This window comes from Eubalaena glacialis, chromosome 5 (assembly GCF_028564815.1).
Source record: "Eubalaena glacialis isolate mEubGla1 chromosome 5, mEubGla1.1.hap2.+ XY, whole genome shotgun sequence".
NCBI classification, from domain to species: domain Eukaryota; kingdom Metazoa; phylum Chordata; class Mammalia; order Artiodactyla; family Balaenidae; genus Eubalaena; species Eubalaena glacialis.
This window is the reverse complement of record NC_083720.1, coordinates 119,413,221-119,436,317: the sequence shown is the minus strand read 5'-3', so window position 1 is coordinate 119,436,317 and position 23,097 is coordinate 119,413,221. Positions and strand designations below refer to the sequence as shown.

At 39.7% G+C, this 23,097-nt stretch overlaps 1 protein-coding gene across 1 annotated transcript in view; it reads left to right on the top strand.

The window, feature by feature from the left end:
* The window catches only part of EDNRA (endothelin receptor type A), a 60,482-nt gene extending 37,692 nt beyond the window's left edge, over positions 1-22,790 (top strand). Inside the window, exons 4-8 of the mRNA XM_061191616.1 lie at positions 9,802-10,000; positions 14,543-14,695; positions 19,222-19,355; positions 19,782-19,890; positions 22,200-22,790. Of these exons, the coding sequence (XP_061047599.1) occupies positions 9,802-10,000; positions 14,543-14,695; positions 19,222-19,355; positions 19,782-19,890; positions 22,200-22,340 (736 nt within the window). The 3' untranslated portion in view covers positions 22,341-22,790. The remainder of the gene's footprint in view (positions 1-9,801; positions 10,001-14,542; positions 14,696-19,221; positions 19,356-19,781; positions 19,891-22,199) is intronic.
* The last annotated feature ends 307 nt before the right edge of the window (positions 22,791-23,097 follow it).

Genomic DNA, 23,097 nt, shown 5'->3' with positions numbered 1-23,097 from the left:
ACATGTGCAGTTCCCAGTAGGGTTCGCACTCCTATGAGAATCTAATGCCACCACTGATCTGACAGTAGGCAGAGCTCAGGCAGTAATACGAGCAATGGGGAGCGGCTGTAAATACAGATGAAGCTTTTCTCACTCACCCGCCACTCACCTCCTGCTGCGCAGCCCTCTTCCTAACTGGCCATGGGCTGGTACCCGTCCGTGGCCCAGGGGTTGTGAACCCCTGCTTTACAAGATCATTTAAAGAAAAAGTTGAAAGCAGCCTTGTATTAGGGAAATGGATAGGGATGTTAAATGCAATTTATATGTATAAGTATATTAATATAAAATTCCTTGAAAGGAATATGATAAATATTAGTAGTAGTTATGTCAAGGGATAGAGTAACAGGCATAACATTCTTCTGCAAGCAGAAAAAAACTTATGACAGTTTATTTTATTTTCTGTGACCCATTTTCCTTATTTACTTCATGCTATTCCCTACATTTTATTTTTCTCATCTGCCCAGCTCATTCCTATGACCTTTATTTTAAATTAACACTGATTTCCTATGACTGGGTAGCTCTAAAACGCAAGCATATGTAGGCCTGTGTGTGTGTGGAGAAATACATGTACATGCCCAGCTCAGAGTTACTTCCATGCCTACTCTTGCCTTTACAAAAGCACCATCAAATTTGGGAAAACAGCATTTTATTTAAAAAATTAAACTTTGGGACAAAGTTTAGGTGAAACTAGGATGATAACGAGTTTTAGGAAAGGGCCACTCAGTGTTCTAAGAAAACTGCACCTCCGAGGAAACATATAACCAAAGCCAGACAAGAACAGCCCATGACAAACAAGAATGAAAAACAGGAGAAGGAAGACAAGGAAGATGCTTGGCTCCTATAAATAGTAAAACCTTTTTTAAGGCAGCTGGGTATAATCCTCTGAGAAGAGAGGCATTGATGAAAAGAGAGGCCAAGGAGAGGAAAGAATTTGCTTGGTTTGATAAGAAATATAGGCAACTTTGCATCCCTGCAATATATTTTCTTGTTACAAAAATTAGAATATATGCTCTGAATAGTGTTATGTGCCATGGTATAATGGTCCCTTTTGTAGTTCGTATGAATCTATTTAATAAATTTTTTTCTTGATTGAAAAATACTTTAGGGCACTTATTCCTCAGTGATATACTGTATCATGAATTATCCCTAGATTGAGAAGCATAATTCATAATTTAGTTCAACAGAGAGACTTGGCAAGAAGGGTATGAGGTACAGACATGAAGAATCAGGCCTGGCTGCTGTTCTTTAGGAGTTTCCATGGTTGTGAAGACAATGACCTGGGAACCAGGGAGAAAGAAGTGCACAAGGGAAGTGTTCAGGCAGATGGATTCCCCAGCCACCTAAATCATCAAAACCCTCCATTCCTTCTCTACCTCACCTTGTTCTGCTGCCTCTTTCTTCCTTGGGGGAAGCTCAGACGACGATCTTGCTGAGCTTCAATCTCCCCAGTATAAACCCTACCCGTAGGCAGGGAGAAGGGGGTGGTGGGAGATGATGGGATGGGGAAATGGAGGGATTAGGTCATAGATTCCTGTTTCTGGTGTAGGAATACCTCACCCACACCATGTCCTCCCCTACCTCATGCATGGAGAAAAATTAACTCAGTGTTCAAGCACAAGCTGTCAGTAATGTAGCACATGAAATGTTCTTGGTTTGAAAAAAGAAAGAAAGAAAAAAGAATGTCAAGCATTTATTTCATTAAGACTTAACCTCAGTTTTAGATCAAGGAGAAGAACCGTTTTAAAATGCCACTTTCGCAAAAATCTGCCTGAATCCAGGAGGTTTTTTCTGGGTAATCAACTCACCGTCCTTTGTTCCCTGGGTCCTTTCTTTATTATTTTTACATTTCATTTGGTACTGACTCTCAACTTTGGGACCGGTATGTAGGGAATCTATTTTGACATTTCTATTTCAAAAGCTTTCACACTAGAGAATGAATCATTCACACTTGATTTCTGAAGATAAGATACAATTTGCTTTGAATCTTGATTCGGTTGCATTATATTCTTCTAAAAATAAGAAAATGCCTTTATTTAAAAACAAAAACAAAGCAAGGAGTAAAAAGAGGGAAATTGGAACCTGTTGCGAAACAATTTGCAACTTGGGAATCCCTGCTTTCATTCTATGAGCTGAATCAAATTACGGCCCAGGAAGAGTTCCCGTGATTTTTTTGGTTTTGTTTTTTAAATATGATGATTATCTCTCAATTCAGAGTTGTTGTTTTGGAGGGAAAATAATGAACGTAACTATTCATCCAAGTTTTATACAATTTCTCCATTACTTCATTGATTGCTCAGTGAATACTAATACTTTAGGATCAAAGAAAAAGTCTAGCTTCCTCACTCCAGGCTTTTAATCTGAATAAGGTAAACAAGACAGAGAAAGCGCATCCCTTGTACCAGAATGGATGACTTCCCATTGTTCATTTCAACTATGGACTTGTCTTATTAAAGCTTTTCACTAATTCTTCCTCAAATCTATTATTTATTTTTATTTCACATCATTAGTTACTTAAGAATAAGATAAAACAGGAATTTCAGAAAAAGACTGGGGAAATTTAGAAACAAATTTTGACCTCTATCCAAGCTTTATCAGTGAAATAGTTTTGTCTAATGCTAAAGCAGTATACTTCTAAAATGAATGAATTTTTCCCAACAAAACATGAATAACCAGCCATTACCAATAGTGCAAATAGGTATTCTTACCTGCCATAAGTGACAAGCTTTACAAGTTACTCTGAGTTTGTTTCAGGGGGAAAAAAAGAAGGGGCAGGGATTGGGAAGAGGAATTCAATGCTATTCTTTGTGAGGTTAACAGTCATGTTTAAAGTAGAAAATGATGGGGGTCAGACCAGTAAAAAAGGTCTGGGTACAGCTCCAGATTTTACTTAAAAGTTGCCTAGGGAAAGAGGCTGTAAAAAGATATAACTCTTTTAACAACTACTCCAGACGATGTGTAATTAGATACCTGGGAAAGTTGTAAGGATCCATTACTAATGCACTTTGTTTTGCCTCAAACTCAAAGCCAGTTCTTCATCCCTCATTTCCAGTAATTGCTTAGTGGTCTCTATGATATTCTCAAAGGTTTATCCTAACTCAAGAAAGCATGGAAGTGATTTTCTAAAAAACTTCATTTTTACTTAGACTTGGGCTTGGTTTCTCCTTATTCTCCTGGTGCTATGATTTTCCTTTCACGCTGGGTGTAGGGCAACTTAGGATCTCATTTGGGGGTCTGTTCCCTGTCGCACATAGTTATTCGTTCTTTTATCTTATTTCTATTGTCAAGATCAGGTGACTGGTTAATCTTGCTACCTCATTTTTCTTTGATAACAAACTACCCCCAAACTTAGTGGTTTAGGACAACCACCATTTTCTTATTATCTGACCATGTTGTGGGTCAGGGACTTGGGCGGTTCTTCCGCTCCTTGTTACTTTGACTGCGGTCTCACGGTGGAGTTCAGCTGGCCGCTGAGTTTGCTTCATGGGTCCAAGACTCACATGACTGGCCCCTTGGCAAGAACAGCTGGACATCTGAGCTCAGCGGAGCCCATCTCCCTCTCCATGAAGTCCAGGGCTGTTCAACACCCCTCCAGCGGGCTCAGGGCTCCAGGGTGGGACCTGCTGCTCCATTCAGAGGCCAGGCATGAAACTGACAAAGCATCATTCCAGCTGTGCTCAGCTGGTCAAAGGAGCCACAGGCCAGCCCAGATGAAGGACCCAACTGAAGAAATGTCCAAATATCTGCAGCTATCTTTCTTTTTTATTATTATTAATTTTTCTTTTTTTGTTGTTGAAGTATAGTTGATTTATAATGTTGTGTTAGTTTCTGGTGTAGAGCAAGGTGATTCAGTTATACATATATAAATATATATTCTTTTTCAGATTCTTTTCCATTATAGGTTATTACAAGATATTGAATATAGTTCCCTGTGCTATACAGTAGGACCTTGTTGTTTATATACTTTAGATGTGGTAGTTTGTATCGGCTAATCCCAAGCTCCTAAATTATCCCTTCCCCCCCTTTCCCCTTTGGTAACCATAAATATGTTTTCTATGTCTGTGAGTCTGTCTCTGTTTTGTAAATAAATTCATTTGTATCATTTTTTTTTAGATTTCACATATAAATGATATCATATGATATTTGTCTTTCTCTGACTTACTTCACTTAGTAATCTCTAGGTCCATCCATGTTGCTGCAAATGGCATTATTTCATTCTCTGCAGCTATCTTTTTTTTTTTTAACATCTTTATTGAAGTATAATTGCTTTACAATGTTGTGTTAGTTGCTGCTGCATAACAAAGTGAATCAGCTATACATATACATATATCCCCATATCTCCTCCCTCTAGCGTCTCCCTCCTACCCTCCCTATCCCACCCCTCTAGGTGGACACAAAGCACCGAGCTGATCTCCCTGTGCTATGCAGCTGCTTCCCACTAGCTATCTATTTTACATTTGGTAGTGTATATATGTCCATGCCACTCTCTCACTTCATCCCAGCTTACCCTTCCCCCTCCCCGTGTCCTCAAGTCCATTCTCTACATCTGCGTCTTTATTCCTGTCCTGCCCCTATGTTCTTCAGAACCATTTTTTTTTTTTAGATTCCATATATATGTGTTAGCATACAGTATTTGTTTTTCTCTTTCTGACTTACTTCACTCCATATGACAGACTCTAGGTCCATCCACCTCACTACAAATACCTCAATTTCGTTTCTTTTTATGGCTGAGTAATATTCCATTGTATATATGTGCCGCATCTTCTTTATCCATTCATCTGTCAATGGACACTTAGGTTGCTTCCATGTCCTGGCTATTGTAAATAGAGCTGCAATGAACATTGTGGTACATGACTCTTTTTGAATTATGGTTTTCTCAGGGGATATTTCCAGTAGTGGGATTGCTGGGTCATATGGTAGTTCTATTTTTACTTTTTTAAGGAACCTCCATACTGTTCTCCATAGTGGCTGTATCAATTTACATTCCTACCAACAGTGCAAGAGGGTTCCCTTTTCTCCACACCCTCTCCAGCATTTATTGTTTGTAGATTTTTTGATGATGGCCATTCTGACCGGTGTGAGGTGATACCTCACTGTAGTTGTGATTTGCATTTCTCTAATGATTAGTGATGATGAGCATCCTTTCATGTGTTTGTTGGCAATCTGTATATTTTCTTTGGAGAAATGTCTATTTAGGTCTTCTGCCCACTTTTGGATTGGGTTGTTTGTTTTTTTGATATTGAGCTTCATGAGCTATTTGTATATTTGGGAGATTAATCCTTTGTCAGTAACTTCATCTGCAGATATTTTCTCCCATTCTGAGGGTTGTCTTTTCGTCTTGTTTATGGTTTCCTTCCTGCAGCTATCTTTTAATCCACTTCACCTGGCTTCCCATTAAAGTTCTTCCTGCTGGCGTTTTGCCCCCACACCTCTGTATGGCAATTGGTTTGCCTAACACATAGGAGACACAAATCATAAACAAACATTACAAAGGGTCACATTTGCTCAATTAAAGGTGTGCAGACATAAAGATATAAGTGCCACTTTACCTTATGGAAGTGGCAAAACTGAAGAAAAATAAATTATAATGAAGGCAAGCATTGACAGGCACTTAGGAGAAACATTTTTTAAAGGTACTTAAGCTACTTTTTCATTCCCTTGCTTTAGTAATGTCACTCAAGATAATTAACCCAGGAAAATCATTCAAAAAGAAAAAAAAAATCTGTATGTGCAAACATATTTATAGGCATGTTATCCACAACCTTGAAACACTAGAAATGATGTGGCCATAGGAGGAAGATTTAGGTAAATTGTATCAATATCTTGTTATACTGGGTAGCCATGAAATTAATAAATGCCATGCCTATGTAGAAACATGAAAAGCAAATAAAGCCAAAAACAAAATTGTAACTGACAAGATTATAATATAATTATATTCAAACAATACTTATGAGAATAGAAATGGGCAAAGAATAAGAAGAAATGAAAATAGATTTTGCTGAAGTGATCTTTTGAATTGAAGTTTCCTTTTACACTGGTTTAAAGTACATTCAACAATATTTATTTTCAGTTTAATGAGTTTCCCAGATCATACCTTAAAGATTCAAAGACATGCATTAAATGCCTCTAGCTTTAAAAACATGTAAAAATCTATTTATAGACATATACAGTAACAAACATCTTTACATAAACAAAACATGTAATTTATTCTTGTATTTTGGCATGTCACATGACAGAGTTCACAGTGGTGTCATGGGAAAAGACTCCCCTGGGACTTGGCAGACCAGAGCCCCGGCCCAGGCGCCCCACATTCACTGGAGACCAGGCAGAGGACTTGGTGACACACCCTTCCTCAGGTTCCCAACGAGAACACAAAGGGAGAAAGATCAGCGCAGAGGTCCTGCTTGGTTTTAAATTATTGTGTTCTAGGATTCTGAAAGTATTAGCTCTTTATCTGTTGCCTAATTCAGGACTGGCTTGAAAAATAAGAAACTCTTTGGAATGTATATTGGCTTTGGCCAATAAAGACAAATGCATGGTAAGGAAACGAACAAAGAAAGATGCTTAATTCAACAGATATTTATTCAGCACCTATTGTTGTAGGTCTTGTGACCAACATGCAAGATGTCTGCCCTATGGAGCTTATATTCAAAAGGGAGAGGTGGGCATAGACCATAAACAAAATAAATAAGTAAAATATTTGATTGGTCCCATAGTAGTAAGTGCTATGGAGAAAAATAATCAGGCTGAGTGGGACAGGGTACATCTGGAGGGGAATCTGGCAGTTTTAAATAGGGTATTCAGGGAAGGCCTCTGTGAAAAGACACCATTGCGTAAAGATCTGAAGGAAGTGAGGAGGCAGCTCTGAGGACACCTGTAGGCATCCCCATTGGGGTGGGAACCCATTGGGGGATCTGAGCAGAGGGGTGACATGATTGGCTTACATTTTAACAGGCTCACTCCGGTTGCTGTGTTCAGGGCAGACTGCAGGAAGGCGAAGTGGACACAGGGAGACCAGTTAGGAAGCTATTAAAATAATCCAGGCAGGTGGTAACTGGCGAGATGGTGAGAAGTGGTTGCATCTGGATACATTTTGAAGGAAAAGGTTGCAAGGTTTGCTAAAGAATTGGATGTGTGGTGGAAGAGAAAAAGAGGAGGGAAGTTCTGGGCCTGAGATGGTATAGACTAGAGAGAAGGCAAGGAAGGGGGCAAGGAAGAAGACCAGGAGTCTGGTTTGGGTGAGTTTCAGTGCCTATTAGATATCCGAGTGGAAACCTCAAGTAGGCAGGTGGATATACAAGTCTAGAGTTAGAGGTGAGGCTCTAGGCTAGAGTTATAAATTTGAGAATTAATTATCAGCATATAGAGAGTTTAAATGATACTAAAGCCATGAGACTAGATGAGATCACAAAGAGAGAGGGTGTAGATAGAAAAGAAAAGAGGTGCGAGGACTAAGGAGAAATCCAACACTAAGAATTTGAGGCGTGGGCATGATCCAGCCAAGGAGATGAGATGGAGTGGTCAATCCCATCAGCAGAATGTGGTCAAAGCCAAGTGAGGAAAGCATTTCAAAGAGGAGGGATTATTTCCGGAATAGTTTCTGTTGGCAGGCTGTTCATAATCACACCTAGTAAGGAGAACATATTGTGTATTATCTGTTGTGTCATTATCACCCAAATAGAAATCATTTTGGGAACATCCAGTATTTCTTATTTTCCACACCTTTCTGCACCTCCATCATCACAAGGGAGTGTTTCTAATCGCTCTTATGGTTGTTTTCTCATCTCATGGAGATGCTATCAAGATCAGTGTGATTACAAATGGGAAATATTCTAATTCTCAGTCATGTGGGTTAATGAAGGAGCAGACTGATTATGAATCATTTGCTCAACTAGACACTAAAAATTACTTCTATTTATTTTTAAATGTTGAATTCACATTGGATTATAGATATGTAATATTCTGGGAACTCATGGGCACATTATAAAATGAAGCTGGTCTGTGAATATATTCATCATTAGAACATGTAGATCACATTCTCTTTCTAAACCACCTTCTATCTCCAATCCTGCCTAAGAAATCTGGCTTTCTCTCTTAAGAGATAAAGTGTTTTATTTACATCACCTTTCCTGATAAGAGGAGGGGAGAAGAAACAGATATAACTCACCGACAGCCTTGGGATATAGACATTCTGTCTCCGTTCCTTTTAGCTTTTACTGGACATCAGGCTGCCAGTCTAATAAGGCAGCAAAGAAAAGTAAACAGAAACAGAAAGCAGAATATATAGCAGTCTTCATCCCACTGGTAATAACCATAAATTTTAAAATGCAATGTTGGCTACATCGTAAAAGGATTTTCTTGGTCTGTTTGCATAGCTGTATTTTATTCCATTCTGAACTAATCTGGACTTTTTCAGAGATTCTTATTGTACACCAATCTTATTTACCCTAAAAATCTTTTGCAAAACATTTCTCCAGCAAAGTGTGCTGTATATATGCCACGTGGCATCATCGTGCATACCAAAACTATAGGTTCTAATCTACAGTGAAGAACAAGGTAGCAAAATTCCTAGGAGTTGTGTTTTCACAGGTGTACCTTTTAGTTGTACTGAGACAGAACACTAACTATAAATGATAGGGGCTCATTTTGGTGGCTATAGGTAGCTTGTATCTTGCCTTGGCGTTGCTGACTAATCTTTCCCATTAAGCTGCCTGGCCTGCAAACCCATGTGCACCTGTCTCAATGCCTTGGTCTGTTTTACAGCCTTCTTCTGGCACTATCTAATGAAAGCTATTAAAAGAGAATGTTTCCTTTCCATTACAACAGCAGCAAAAATTTCAAGAATGAAGTCACAAAAATACTGTACCACAGGTCCCTTCTTAATAGTAAGTCTGAAAGCAGTTAGCACCAGACCATCACCTCAGGTCAAAGAGCATAGAGTTTCTGAAACCAAACGTTCTTCAGACTTAACATTTAAATGTGATTATTATCATAAAATATTAAGGTAAAATATAAGGCAAACACAATTTCTTAATGCCAGTTAGTGCTTTGATTGGCATGATTGTTCAGTTATATTTATATCCTATGCTTCTGTATGAACCATTCTTTTCTATTAAACTGTAAACCCTAAAGTTTAGGAACCAAGCTATCTTTAGCTCAGTTTTATATAGTCTAGCACAGGGCCATATGGGAGAGATATAGTTATTCTTTGACATTTTCAAATATAATTATTATAAATATTTATTTACTAAAACAGCCACCTGGTACAAGCCCACTGTGATCATATTTTGAGGGTAGAGGAAGGGGGAAAACAATGGAATATCTATGGTCACTATTCACTTAAGGATATCTAGATCCACTTCATAGATAATATTTCAAGTTTTTTTAATACAGAAACAGAAATAAGACATTACCATAACAAGTACCAGCAGCTTTCACTACCCCTTCCATCATCCAATTTTCCCCCCAGCTTAATAAACATAGCACACCCATCTCTGCTTCCACATCCTAAATTCTCATGAGATTTCAATAGGCCCCAAGTGAAGATCTCAGACTCAGGCCTGCCAGCCAGTTGAACTCCAAATGGGTAGAACTTTTAATAGCCCCACTTGTTTTTCACACCAGGACTCACAGAAAATTCCTAAAAAGCTAATGGTTGGTCACTGGCCAAAGGAAGGATCTTTCCAGCATTTATAATTTTCATTTAATTGAAATAAACTTAAAATTTCCTAACCACTTGGTGCCATCACCCCCTTTTTTTTTTAGGTACAGAGCAGTTGCCTCCTGGAGTCGTGTTCAGGGAATTGGGATTCCCTTGGTCACAGCCATTGAGATTGTCTCCATCTGGATCCTTTCTTTTATCCTGGCCATCCCCGAAGCAATCGGCTTCGTCATGGTGCCCTTTGAATACAAGGGTGAACAGCACAAAACCTGTATGCTCAATGCCACGTCAAAATTCATGGAGGTATGAAAAGTTTAAAGGAAATTAATTGGGGAGGGGAGAAGGTCTTCATTTACCATCATCAAGATTTGTTGATATCTCTACACTGCCGAGTGTGGTTTACTCTGTTAGTTCAGTCAAATATTCTTTAATTGCATGAAAAGCAGATGTTAAACCAGGGCTTAGCTTCTTCAATAAAACAACTATTTTGTTTTCACTCTTGTATTATAGCACAACTGTAGACACAACTATTGCTCTGCACCAAACAACTCAGAATTCTGAAACAGATTTACTAAGAAAGAGAGATTGATGTGTATGCATGTAGTGCTATTTGTTTTGATAATAAGGAATACAGCACAATTTCCATCTGACAGACACGCTGATGCTTATTTGATGTTACTTGGGGAAATGCGCATTGCTCACACAGTTTTTAAAGACAGATTTACTAATTCAAAGTAGGAAGTCATTCTCATGTGTGCTTATGTTAGTACAGATTCTGTCTAATATACAAATAATATAAATTTTTAAAAATTTTTATTTTACTTGGATTCTTTTCTCTTTTCAAAAAATATTTATTTATTTATTTTTGGCTGCATTGGGTCTTCGTTGCCGCGCACGGGCTTTCTCTAGGTGCAGAGAGCAGGGGCTACTCTGCGTTGTGTTGCGCGGGCTTCTCATTGCAGTGGCTTCTCTTGCTGCGGAGCACGGGCTCTAGGTGCATGGGCTTCAGTAGTTGTGGCACGCGGGCTTCAGTAGTTGTGGCTCACAGGCTTAGTTGCTCCACGGCATGTGGGATCTTCCTGCACCAGGGCTCAAACCCGTGTCCCCTGCACTGGCAGGCGGATTCTTAACCACTGCGCCACCAGGGAAGCCCCAAATAATACAAATTTGCAGAACTTTTTTAAAAAGCATTTTAGTGTAACAAATTCAATTGTTGCTTAATACACCTCACCGCATTAATGTTTCTGAAAAGCTTAATTACATAACTGAGAGTATTAGGAAACATTTAAAATGCATATTTCCTCTGCAAGACTAGTCACATGTAGAACGAGGAGGAAAACCAAGAATAACTATTTCTCTTAAATCAGCATAATTTAGTACTTTGATGTAAGTTTCATGCAGTTCAGATTCCACATTTAATCATTTACAGACATCTTAAGGTATGTTTTCCTTCCATGGAAAATTCACAAAATTAGTGGTTTTACAGTTGACCAGTTATCCTGCTTGGAAATTCTTGTTTCAAAATTAAAAGTGCTCATGAACACAGCCAAACTAGCAACCTTAAAATTAAAGTCTTCTGCTGATCTACTGACTTTTTTATGAAGTCAGCCTCCACAGTGAAAAGCAAAGTAGTAGGAGGCTATCAGAATTTGGGCAGTGTGAATGAGCAATCTAGAAAACCCTGACTAAAACATTAGAGAGAAGAGGCTCAACATAAGAAGGAACTCACTGGGAATTTCCTGGTGGTCCAGTGATTAGGACTCATGGAAGTCATGGGTTCAATCCCTGGTCAAGGAACTAATTAAGATCCCGCAAGCCGCACAGTGTGGCCAAAAAAAAAAAAAAAGGAAGAACTTACTGACCATTCCAGCTGGACAAAATGAAATGGGTTTCTTCACAAGGACACATCTCCTTTCTAGAGATGAAGCTAAGAGTAGCTGCCCTTCAGGCTGGCAGGGGCGTTGTGGCTGGCGGGCACCCGGAGGGTTGCAGTATAGGGTATGAGTTTGAACTGATGATTTTGAAGATTTCATTCCAAGTCTAAAGTTTTAGGATTCTCTTTCCCCTCCTGTTCTCTTTTTCTAATGTGATTCCCCCTCTTTTTCCACTCTTTCCTCCTCAACTTTGCTCTAACCTAGCCTGGAGGGAGGTCCCTCCATACCCTTGCTGGTGACATCAGTTCAAAAGAAAAGTGTGACCCCATTCTCGACAGGCCTCTACCATGGAAGGGGCAGGGACCTCCATCCAGTCCCCTCCAGGTAGGGTCAGCTTCCAGGCCCTCCGCAGCTGCTTCTAGGCAGTCACACCCAGCCAGCAATGCACCCAGAAGAAGGGGGTACAAAGGAAGGGGGTCCTCCAAGGAGTGTTTGTGTTGCACTTAAATGAAGAGAGAGTCCTTCTGATTTTTTGTTTGTTTTTTTAAGTTCACTACTAAAATCTTTCTACAGTGTGATGTGAATAGGAAAATATTTGTATAAACAGATTTGAATAAACCAACTCCTTTGGGAGTCTGCAGTTAACCTGAGGCTAGAATTCAGAGGTTTGTAAACTTGAATGGAAAGGAAATTACATGTTTATTTTCATTAACTTCTAACTGAAATTTATCATTTCCTTCTAATATGAAAGTAGGCAACAAACCACAGTAGTATTTAGCGGTACCATGGTTTTTTCACTAATAGAAATAACAGACATTTCATACCACATAACAGTTGTATAATCTCGAAATATCGTTTACATTCATCATTGCTTCTACATTCTGATAGAACCACCATTAGATCTGTGATTTAATTTGTTAATAAACACATATATTACTACAACAGAACTTTCTTTTTCATATTTTGTTATCTGTGTTTTGATGTAATTGGTTTCCATTGTAATCTTACATATTTTATTTCATGCACATAAAAGTATTATTCTCAGAAAGAATTATAGTCTACACCAGAAGGCGATCTATGGCATAAAAATATTTAAGAACCCCTGCCCAGAACTTTTTTTCCTCAGGAACCATTTAAAGAATATTTTAATAGACATGTTATAAATGCAGCCCACTGTGCCTCTTTCTATATTCAGAAACTCTCCAGTTTTTCACAGAGCAGTGTGATTATTTTTTACTGTGGGAACTGAGATATTACAGGAGGCTGCATTATCCTTAGTAAATAAACAATCTGGAGAAACAGCATAAGAAAAGGAACAGCATTTCTTCCCAAGCTGGTGATTAATTTAGTGGGACGAAGAATTTAGATGTAATTTTCTAATTTCCATTTTTACTGGGTATTATATTTTCTCTTTCAAGAGCACATAAAACTGAGTAATCCTGGTATTTACAAATCCTGTCCTCAGGGAGATAATGCTCAGTATGCCTTCAGATAAGCTACACTGCCTCAATAGTTTCCAGGTGGTAAGCATTAAAAGAGAGCGAGAAAGGGCACAGTTATTGATGGCTCAAACTGGCTGGCTGCGAGGTCACATAGCAGACATACCAGAAAAAGGGTTAATTCCCAGTAACCAAAACTCCACAGATAAGCCATTCATAACCCTCACTGTTTCCAAACTAGATAGGCACATTAAGTACACTCTAACCACAATAGTCAGAAGTAAACCAGGCGCTAGCAAAATGTTGAGAATCACCGACAAAGATGAGAGTCTGTATGTCTCAAAATCATGTTTTATGGGCTTTGGAAGGGAACTCTTTTTATTGATTAGGGCTCTTGCACTGTGTCATTAAAACCAACTTCAGTTTATTCAAAATATCTTTGTTGGGATAATTTTTTAAATTTATTTTATTGAAGTATAGTCAATTTACAATGTTGTGTTAATTTCTGCTGTACAGCAAAGTGATTCAGTTATCCATATATATACATTCTTTTTCATATTCTTTTCCATTATGTTTTATCACAGGATATTGAATATTGTTCTCTGTGCTATACAGTAGGACCTTATTGTTTATCCATTCTATATATAATAGTTTGCATCTGCTAATCCCAAACTCCTAATCCATCCCTCCCTCCCCCTGCCCCGATAACCACAAGTCTGTTCTCTATGTCTGTGAATCTGTTTCTGTTTCATAGATAAGTTCATTTGTATCATATTTTAGATTCCACATGTGAGATCATATGATATTTGTCTTTCTCTTTCTGACTTACTTTACTTAGTATGATCATCTCTAGGTCCATCCTTGTTGCTGCAAATGGCTTTATTTCATTCTTTTTATGGCTGAGCAATATTCCATTGTATATTCATCTGTCAATGGACATTTAGTTTGCTTCTATGTCTTGGCTATGGTGAATAGCGCTGTTTGTCAGGATAATTTTTTTTTAATTAATTTATTTATTTATTGGAGGCATTGGGTTTTTTTTGTTGAGGTGCACGGGCTTCTCATTGCAGTGGCTTCTCTTGTTGCGGAGCGTGGGCTCTAGGTGCGCGGGCTTCAGTAGTTGTGGCACACAGGCTCAGTAGTTGTGGCTCACGGGCTCTAGAGTGCAGGCTCAGTAGTTGTGGCGCATGGGCCCAGCCGCTCCGCGGCATGTGGGATCCTCCCAGACCAGGGCCCGAACCCGAGTCCCCTGCATTGGCAGGCGGATTCCCAACCACAGCGCCACCAGGGAAGTCCCTGTCAGGATAATTTTTAATGCAATTTCTTTGTGTGCTTTTATAACGCCAAGATAATGTCTGGAGTTTCCAATTTAGTTGTTTTGACTACCACCTCCAAGCCCATTACTACAGCCAGAGAGCATGAATATACAAACATATCTGCAAGCATGAAAATGTGGAAGCCACCAGAGGCGCTGTACAGCTAATTTTCATTATAATGCTCCTCTTCCTCTCTCCCTTCTCTTCTCTTTCCAGTTCTACCAAGATGTTAAGGACTGGTGGCTGTTTGGGTTCTACTTCTGCATGCCCCTGGTGTGCACAGCGATCTTCTACACCCTCATGACTTGTGAGATGCTAAACAGAAGGAATGGCAGCCTGAGAATTGCCCTCAGTGAACACCTGAAACAGGTAAATCTAATAAGATCATGAAGATGTGGCCAAGACTGTTTTGTCCTTGACAACTAAAGGCCTATGAATACTGTATTTCACAGATTTAGCCTGATTTCCTAAAAATAAAAATACTGTCTTGTTTGTCTGTATGTCTTGTTTTCTTTAGAGTATTAGGCATTTCTTCTGTCAAGTAGGGATCCAACCTGTGAAACAGGTGGCCCTGCGGGCAGGGCCCAAACAGAGAGAAACTATTCATTTATTTTGCCAAGAGTGTGTCAAACACACATGTTTGTGATTAGCAGTACGTTGAACTGGGGTTGGAACTGTGCCAGGACAAAAAAAGAAGTATATGACTTTCTCCACGGGCAGGATTTGCAGTCTTGTTGTGGAAATAAAACACAAACATGAAATAATTGGAAAATAGAATCACAAGTTGTGGTAAAAAGTAGCCTTTGCTATAGAAAGCCAAGGAGGATATGAGATAAAGTCAGGGAGAAATTGTATGAGGGGGATTGAACTGTTCATGGAGGATAAATGGGTTCCATGGGGAAGAAGAAGAGGACAGAGGGCATTTCAGGTGGGTGGACAGGGGTCTAGTAGAACACAGCATGGGCACCATGCATTTGGGGAACTGGAAAAAAAGATGGACCTCATTAGAGCAACATCTAAGGTAAGACTCATGATAGGAAACGGGATTGGGTACATAAGAAGCCACATTTTGGAGGGCCCAAAGTTCTAGAAGAAATCTGAAAGTGTCATTAGGACGCTATTGGTCCTTCCCAGGCAGGAAACAGAACAGATAAAACTGTGATGCTTATATTTGCTGGCTCTGTGACATTGGGCAAATTGCTTAATCTCTCGGAACTTCTAGTTCTTCAGAAAATGTATATAATAATACCTGCACTTTTCTGTATAAGTATCAACTTAATTTTGAGTCTTAAAAATTTTTAATGAAATGTATATAATAATACATCAAAGGGATGACCTAATGCATGTGCGGTGTCTAATAGAACCCAACTCATAGTTTAGTCAGAAAATGTTGATATATATTAATTCAAAGAGTAAAACTAGGACTGTGGGTAAGTTTTCAGTTTCAACAGACAAGTATGTAAGGATGACGAACCACACCAAAAGTTAATGTGAGTTGTTGATGGAGCCTGGAAATCTGCCCTGTATGATGACCATACAACAAGCATCATTCTTCATCGGCAACTCTTTTCAACTAGAGGACTGATTTTTTTTGAGCGTCAGCTCCCTATCTGTAAATTGGACATAATAATATATGAATCAGTGTTATTATGAGAATCAAAGGAATTAATGTGCATACACATACTTTATAAAATCTGTTATACAAATGGTAGCTATTATCTTTTATTATAATTTAACAGGAAAATTATCTTGAGACACTTTAGTATGACATCATCCAGGCATGAATGTTTCAAGTACTCCAGATGTGAAACATATTAAGCAATTATTATGGCTCATTCCTGCAATGAAGATAACTAATTAGAATAGATTTGTGAAAAACAGTGTTTTAAAATGTTGATTTTGCACTAGCACCACGATTGAGCCTATTTAAGCTATGAGTGGCAACTGCTCTGAAAATAATTGAATATGGATTGGGACCAGTAATAAGATGCTGCTGCTTCACATTTTCACAGCATTTTTTAAAGTTTTTAAAGAGCATTTCCATGTCCTTTTGGTATTTGATTCCTCCAAACACCCTGTGAGATAAGCTGGACAGGCATTACCCTTATTTTACAGGTGTTTAAGAGATTGGCTCAACCAAATGGAGATTAGAACCCAAGACTTGGTCCCCATGCAATAGACATTCCCTTGTGTCTCATTCAAAGCTAGAGCAGGTTCTAACAGCAGGAGAGCAAGCCCGGCTGGAAGGCCTTCAAGTGGGATGGCAGGGGAGCTAGCTCAGAGTGAAAGATCCTGCCAACCTGTCCAATATCCAATATAGCTTTTGGTCTTGCTTCTTGCGTTGTTTTCTTGAATTTCTCTTCATTATACCAACAATACTTTTATCAGTTAGGGATTGTGTTTGGATGCTGGTAGCAGAAAACCCAAAATAACAGGGAGTAGACCAAGTTGGGGTTTATCTTTCTCCCATGGCAAGAAGGTCACATGTCATTGGCTCAGTGGTCAAGGGACTCAGAAGCCAGGGTTCTGCTGGTGTACTGACCTTTCCGTTTTTATTGGAAGACAGCCGCTATAGCTCTACCATTATATCTTCTATCCAGGCAGCAAGAAAGGGAAGAACACAGATCACATTAGTGTGTGTGCACCAAAGGAGTATACCCCACTTTTTTTTTGGCCACGCCCCGTGGCATGTGGGATCTTAGTTCCCCGACCAGGGATTGAACCCGTGCCCCATGCGCTGGAAGATCAGAGTCTTAACCACTGGACCACCAGGGAAGTCCTATCCCCCACTTTTAAGTAGCTTTTCCAGAAACTCCACACAACGATTTCTACTTAATGTAATTGGTAAGAACTATGCAGATGAGGAGGCCAGGCTCCCGTGCTGCCATGACAAAATCAAGGATCTGACTGATAGTAAGGAAAACAGAAGAATGGATATTGATTAACCAAATATCAGACTGTCACGGCAACGTTTTTTTTTTTTTTTAGTTTTTTTTTTTTTAAATATATTTATTTATTTATTTATATTTATTTTTGGCTGTGTTGGGTCTTCGTTTCTGTGCGCGGGTTTTCTCTAGTTGCGGCAAGCGGGGGCCACTCTTCATCGCGGTGCGCGGGCCTCTCACTATCGCGGCCTCTCCCGTTGCGGAGCACAGGCTCCAGACGCGCAGGCTCAGTAGTTGTGGCTCATGGGCTTAGTTGCTCCGCGGCATGTGGGATCTTCCCAGACCAGGGCTCGAACCCGTGTCCCGTGCATTGGCAGGCAGATTCTTAACCACTGTGCCACCAGGGAAGCCCATGGCAACATATTAATATTACCTTTTAAAAAGTTATTCTCTTTTAGGATGTGCACAGGGGATATAACCTCTCCCCAATACCCTCCTTTTCTATTTTTCTGGGCACACTGTCTTTCTGTGTACACAAAATTGGCCCTTTAAAATGATCCCCCATTCCTGTAGATTAATAAATAAAGGAATCCTTTATTTCTCTCAATCATCGTTCAGTTTATACATTCTCTGAAGCCATAGCCCAGCTAACTAGCCAGCTAACTCTGAAAGATTAAAGAACTCCCAGTTCTTGGGACTAGAGCCACAATTTGTGACAACTGCCCTGAAATCTTTATAAATGGCTCTATTAATCAGGTGGGTTTATTGTAGGCTTCCCATACTTAACGCTATATGCTTCGGGTTGAACCAGCATTACCCTTCCAAACCCTGTTTTCAATCAGTTTTATTTTGACATTAAGTGATTCCAGTTACAGACAAGTTGCATTTTACGTTCCCAGTTGGGCTTCCAAACGCATGCCCTGTAATACTCAAGTACAATGCACACAAATGACTGGTTGCAGATAATTCTTAACCTATGGTTTTGCTGATCCTATGCAGACCCCAAAGCATGTAAACCTGCCATTGGAGTCAAGCCAGGGTCAACATGTCCCAGTTTTTCTAATCGTCATTGCTGATAATCCTTTACCCTCATCCCTCTATTTGCAAACAATATATCCTTGGAAACTACATGTCCGTGTCATTAATGAAAGAATTTTAAAAGCAAAAAAAAATCCCAACGCCAGGTTTCTCCAAGATCAAGAATGGAGAAAACACGTTGTTCTTCCTTTTTCTTTTCTGTTTCCTACTCCTGTTTTGTTTTCCAAATATCTTTTTAGACTTGTCCTTTTTTTCTTTCCCCCACGCTGCACGGCTTGCGGAATCTTAGTTCCCCAACCAGGGATTGAACCCAGCCCTCGGCAGTGAAAGCACACAATCCTAACCTCTGGACCACCAGGGAATTCCCCAGATTTGTCCATTTTTTATCATGCTAGGGTCAGTCACCTTGACTGCCATGCTGTCATTAATGCTGGCGAATTAACTGCTATTGAGACTTTTAACTAACCCTCACCCCACATATTCAACATACACACACACACAGACCCAGCCACAGTGTTGGCTCAACCCCAGCCAGTCCTTCACCTCTGCCCACCATCGAACCTCTGTCTTGGCCCTGATGACCAGCCTGAGACCAACATCCTTCCTGGCAGCTGCCCCAAAAGAATCACTAGCAACTCCTTGCTTAGAAATTGGACTCCAAATGTTTTCTTTTTCTTTTCTTTTTTTTTTTTTTTCTGGCCACACTGTGCTGCATGAAGGATCTTAGTTCCCCGAACAGGGATGGAACCCGTGCCCCCTGCAGTGGAAGCACGGAGTCCTAAACACTGGATCTCCAGGGAATTCCCTGGACTCCAAATCTTGAAGAGGTGGAGGCATGGTGAGGGGCAGGCTGCTCTGGCATTTCTTCGAGTTACTCTTCCCCAATTTACTACTTCCTTTTGTGTAGCTCTTTCCTCTAGTAGAAAAACACTAAACTTATTGTCTTTTTTTTTTTCTCTCACTTTCCTTTAGCGTCGAGAAGTGGCAAAAACAGTTTTCTGTTTGGTCGTAATTTTCGCTCTGTGCTGGTTCCCTCTTCATTTAAGCCGTATTTTGAAGAAAACCGTGTATGATGAAATGGACATGAACCGATGTGAATTACTTAGGTATGATCCTCCGTACTCAGGAGGAAATTGGAGTTTCTCTGATTTCATATTTATCAGACTTTTACAAAACCACCTACTCTGCATTCTCAATAGCCCTGAAAATTAAAACTGCAAAGTTGACTGTTTTTCTTTAGCTGACATAGCCCATAACTGATCTCAAAAATTTGTGCAAGCCATATCAGTAATTCTGCTGCTCCCCTCTTGGGGCTGTGCGTAATAGTTTGGGTTAACCAAGTGCTGGGTATATGTGTAAATGTTCTGCAGAACTGAAATTACCATTTAAACAGGACTTTAAAAAAAAAATCCTGACTGCCACCTATAAGAAATGGCTTCTGGGCAAGAAAAATGCTTATTCTAGAGATAAATGCTAGTTAGCAGATTTGAAAACATGTTCTAATTTATCTCCTCCATTTTCTTTTGCTCTAGTTTCTTGCTGCTCATGGATTACATTGGTATTAACTTGGCAACCATGAATTCATGTATAAACCCAATAGCTCTATATTTTGTGAGCAAGAAATTTAAAAATTGTTTCCAGGTAAGACGTTTTGCAAGCATTTTTTAAGAACAACCAAATGAGTATATTAAGTAACCAACAGGCATGGTTCATTCCAGTTGTAAATATCACTTTCATTAGCTGTACTTTTCAGTAGAGAAGTGAAAAATCACATTTTGTTACCCAGAAAGAGGGTCAAATTGTCAGCATAACAGAAAAGCAATATCTATTCAGACAACAACATATTCAGAGGTTAAAGCAAAAAGAGCTAACTTAATAACATGCCAATTTAGTATCCTGCTTTAAAAAGAAATACTCCAACTTGATCTCTAGGCCAACAGAATAGATAAAACTTATTCATGCCTTACATGATCTCAACAAAACATAAACTCATTGTTAAGAAATCTCTGGCTAAATGCTATTTAATAGTACACTTAATAATAGCCTTTTCAAGGAAAGTAAATGTTTATGGCTCTGGAAATCTGAACTAATGTAGTTTAATTGGAAATCAGTTTCCTTCCATTCTTCAAAGCTCCTTGTAGCTAAGCCAACCCATGTCCTCCGGAAGCTCCAAGCACTTCTTATTGAGGTGTCATTTTTCCAGTTCCTAGAATGATTTTAGCATAGAGTTAATGCTAACTGGATTCTGTTATCTTTGGCCAGGATGTTTAACTTCAGTTTATGGTACGTATTAGAAAGAGTAGCATAGGGTTCAAGGGTGCAGGATCTGGAAGCCAACAATCTTGATTTAGATCACAGCTCTGCACTAGCTAACTGTCTTATCAGTTCCAAGTGGTACCCCCTCCTGCTTCCTCAGTTTGTTCATCTGTAAAGTCACATGCTCACTGTATCTGTCTCATAAGGTGGAATGCAGTGGGTTGATATATGTTAAGCGCTTGAGACAACAGAGAGTGCTCAGTATGAGTTTCTTATTATTAGGGATAGAAGAGAGGAAAAACACAAGCGACTGCCCTTGTGGAACTTACAATCTAGGAGGAAACAGACAAATATTTAAAAAAAAATCATAGAAATCGATGAAACCTGGTGTGGAAGTTCTTGTTGCCACACTTTTGAAGTCTACTGGGTCACGTTTACAAGTCATGAAATGCCCTAAGAAAGATTCTGCCCTAAGAAAGATTGACTAAAATGCAGGTCATTAACAAATACATGATGTAATCTGGAGTTCATATCAGTTGCTAATTAGTTTACATATTAACTAGAGGGGAAGGGAAAAAATCAAGGTGCAAACTCTCAGACATTAAACACAGTTTTGACTGATCTTCATAAAAAGGCAGCATACCCAGGGGAAAGAGCCCAATAGAGAGAGTCCTGGGTTCTAAGTTCAGTTCTGCCTCTTATTATCCTCTCTAAGCCTCCCTGTTCTCATTCATAAAATGAGGAAAATAGCACTTACCCCCAAAAGCTGTTAAGAGCATCAGATGAGGTGGCCAATGCAGAGAGCCAAGTAGGTGGTACACACTGAAGAAATGCCAGGCCTGAGACTTCCCTGGTGGTCCAGTGGCTAAGGCTCCACACTCCCAATGCAGGGGGCCTGGGTTCGACCCCTGGTCGGGGAGCTAGTTCCCACATGCCGCAACTGAAAGATACTGTGTGCCGCAACTAAGACCCAGCACAACCAAATAAATAGATATTTTTTTTAAATAATAATTTTAAAAAACACTTTAAAAAAAAAAAATGAAATGCCAGGACCCTCCCAGCCCTTTCCACCCATGCCCACCCCAAATCATTGAACACTCTCCCTCCACCAACACTGCCTTCCCTTCCTCTTTGACTGGGTGAATAAATTAAAACAAGAAACAAGGGATCTGTTGCTTTGCACTAGAATAAACTGCTTAACTTCTCCCTAGAAGTTACAAACTCTCTACCCTACATTGCTAGTAAGGCTCACACTCTGTCCTCAAATGCCTACAGACATTCACCCCTTGTTGGTAGGCCTCCAGGTTCTGCAGGGAATAGGTTGATGGCCTCATCTTTTTTTTTTAATTATTTTTGGCTGCGTTGGGTCTTCATTGCTGAGCGTGGGCTTTCTCTAGTTGCGGTGAGCGGGAGCTGCTCTTCTTTGCGGTGCGCAGGCTTCTCGTTGCAGTGACCTCTCTTGTTGCGGAGCACAGGCTCTAGGTGCGCGGGCTTCAGTAGTTGTGGCTCGTGGGCTCTAGAGCGCAGGCTCAGTAGTTGTGGCGCACGGGCTTAGTTGCTCCGCGGCATGTGGGACCTTCCCGGACCAGGGCTCGAACCTGTGTCCTCTGCATTGCCAAGTGGATTCTTAACCACTGCACCACCAGGGAAGCCCTGGTGGCCTCGTCTTAATTCAAGTCTATTCCTTCTCCCAGTCTTGCCTCTGCTGCTGCTGTTACCAGTCCAAGAGTCTGATGACCTCAGTCCCCATGAATGGAACAAGCATCCAATGGAAGAACCATGAACAAAACAACCATAACACAGAGAGGAGCAGCCATAAGGACAGTATAAACTAAACATCTTAAGGAACATTCATCAATATACTTCAAATCCTATTGGAGAAAAAAAAAAAAATCAACACAGCAACTGCATCTCCAGAAATCTCTTCTTCCATCCTTCTCCCATGACTCAGTACCACCCCCTGGAAAAATGTTTTCCAAAACATTGAAGGGTTGACTGGTTTATACCCACAAATTCAACGAATCTTACTTTGATTTATCTAATTTACATAGTCTGCATGTTATATTCAGCCCTAAAAAATGGTGGGAGTTGGTGGGGGAAAGGAGATTGTTCAGTTAAACCAGGAGGAGATATACTATCTTTGCATGAAAATAGAGTTTTCGAGTACATGGCTAGCTTTCGTGGCGGTTCTGTAGAATGTTCCGTAAGAACTGGTCACCATGAAAAGCTTAGAAATTATAACAAGGTTTTCTATTTTTTTTAAGTAATTTTGTTTTTTTGGCCAAACACGGTATGGGTTTAAGTCTCCTTTATTTGAAATGTCATTCAGTGCCAGTATTTTTTAACTGCATAGTTGCCTATACAAATGATGATTTGAGCTTATTTACACATATTTTGCCCCCCAAAAAGAAGAAGACATAAAATGGACTTCAGGTGAGCAATTAGGTTAATGTTTCTCATGTCACTGGCTTATTTTTAAAACATAAATTCTCAAGCTGCAAGAGCTTACAAGAACTTAAAGCACAGACCGATATCCACATATGGCAGTTTAATAGCTGCTATTCAAACAATTTTTAAGAATCTATATTTTCT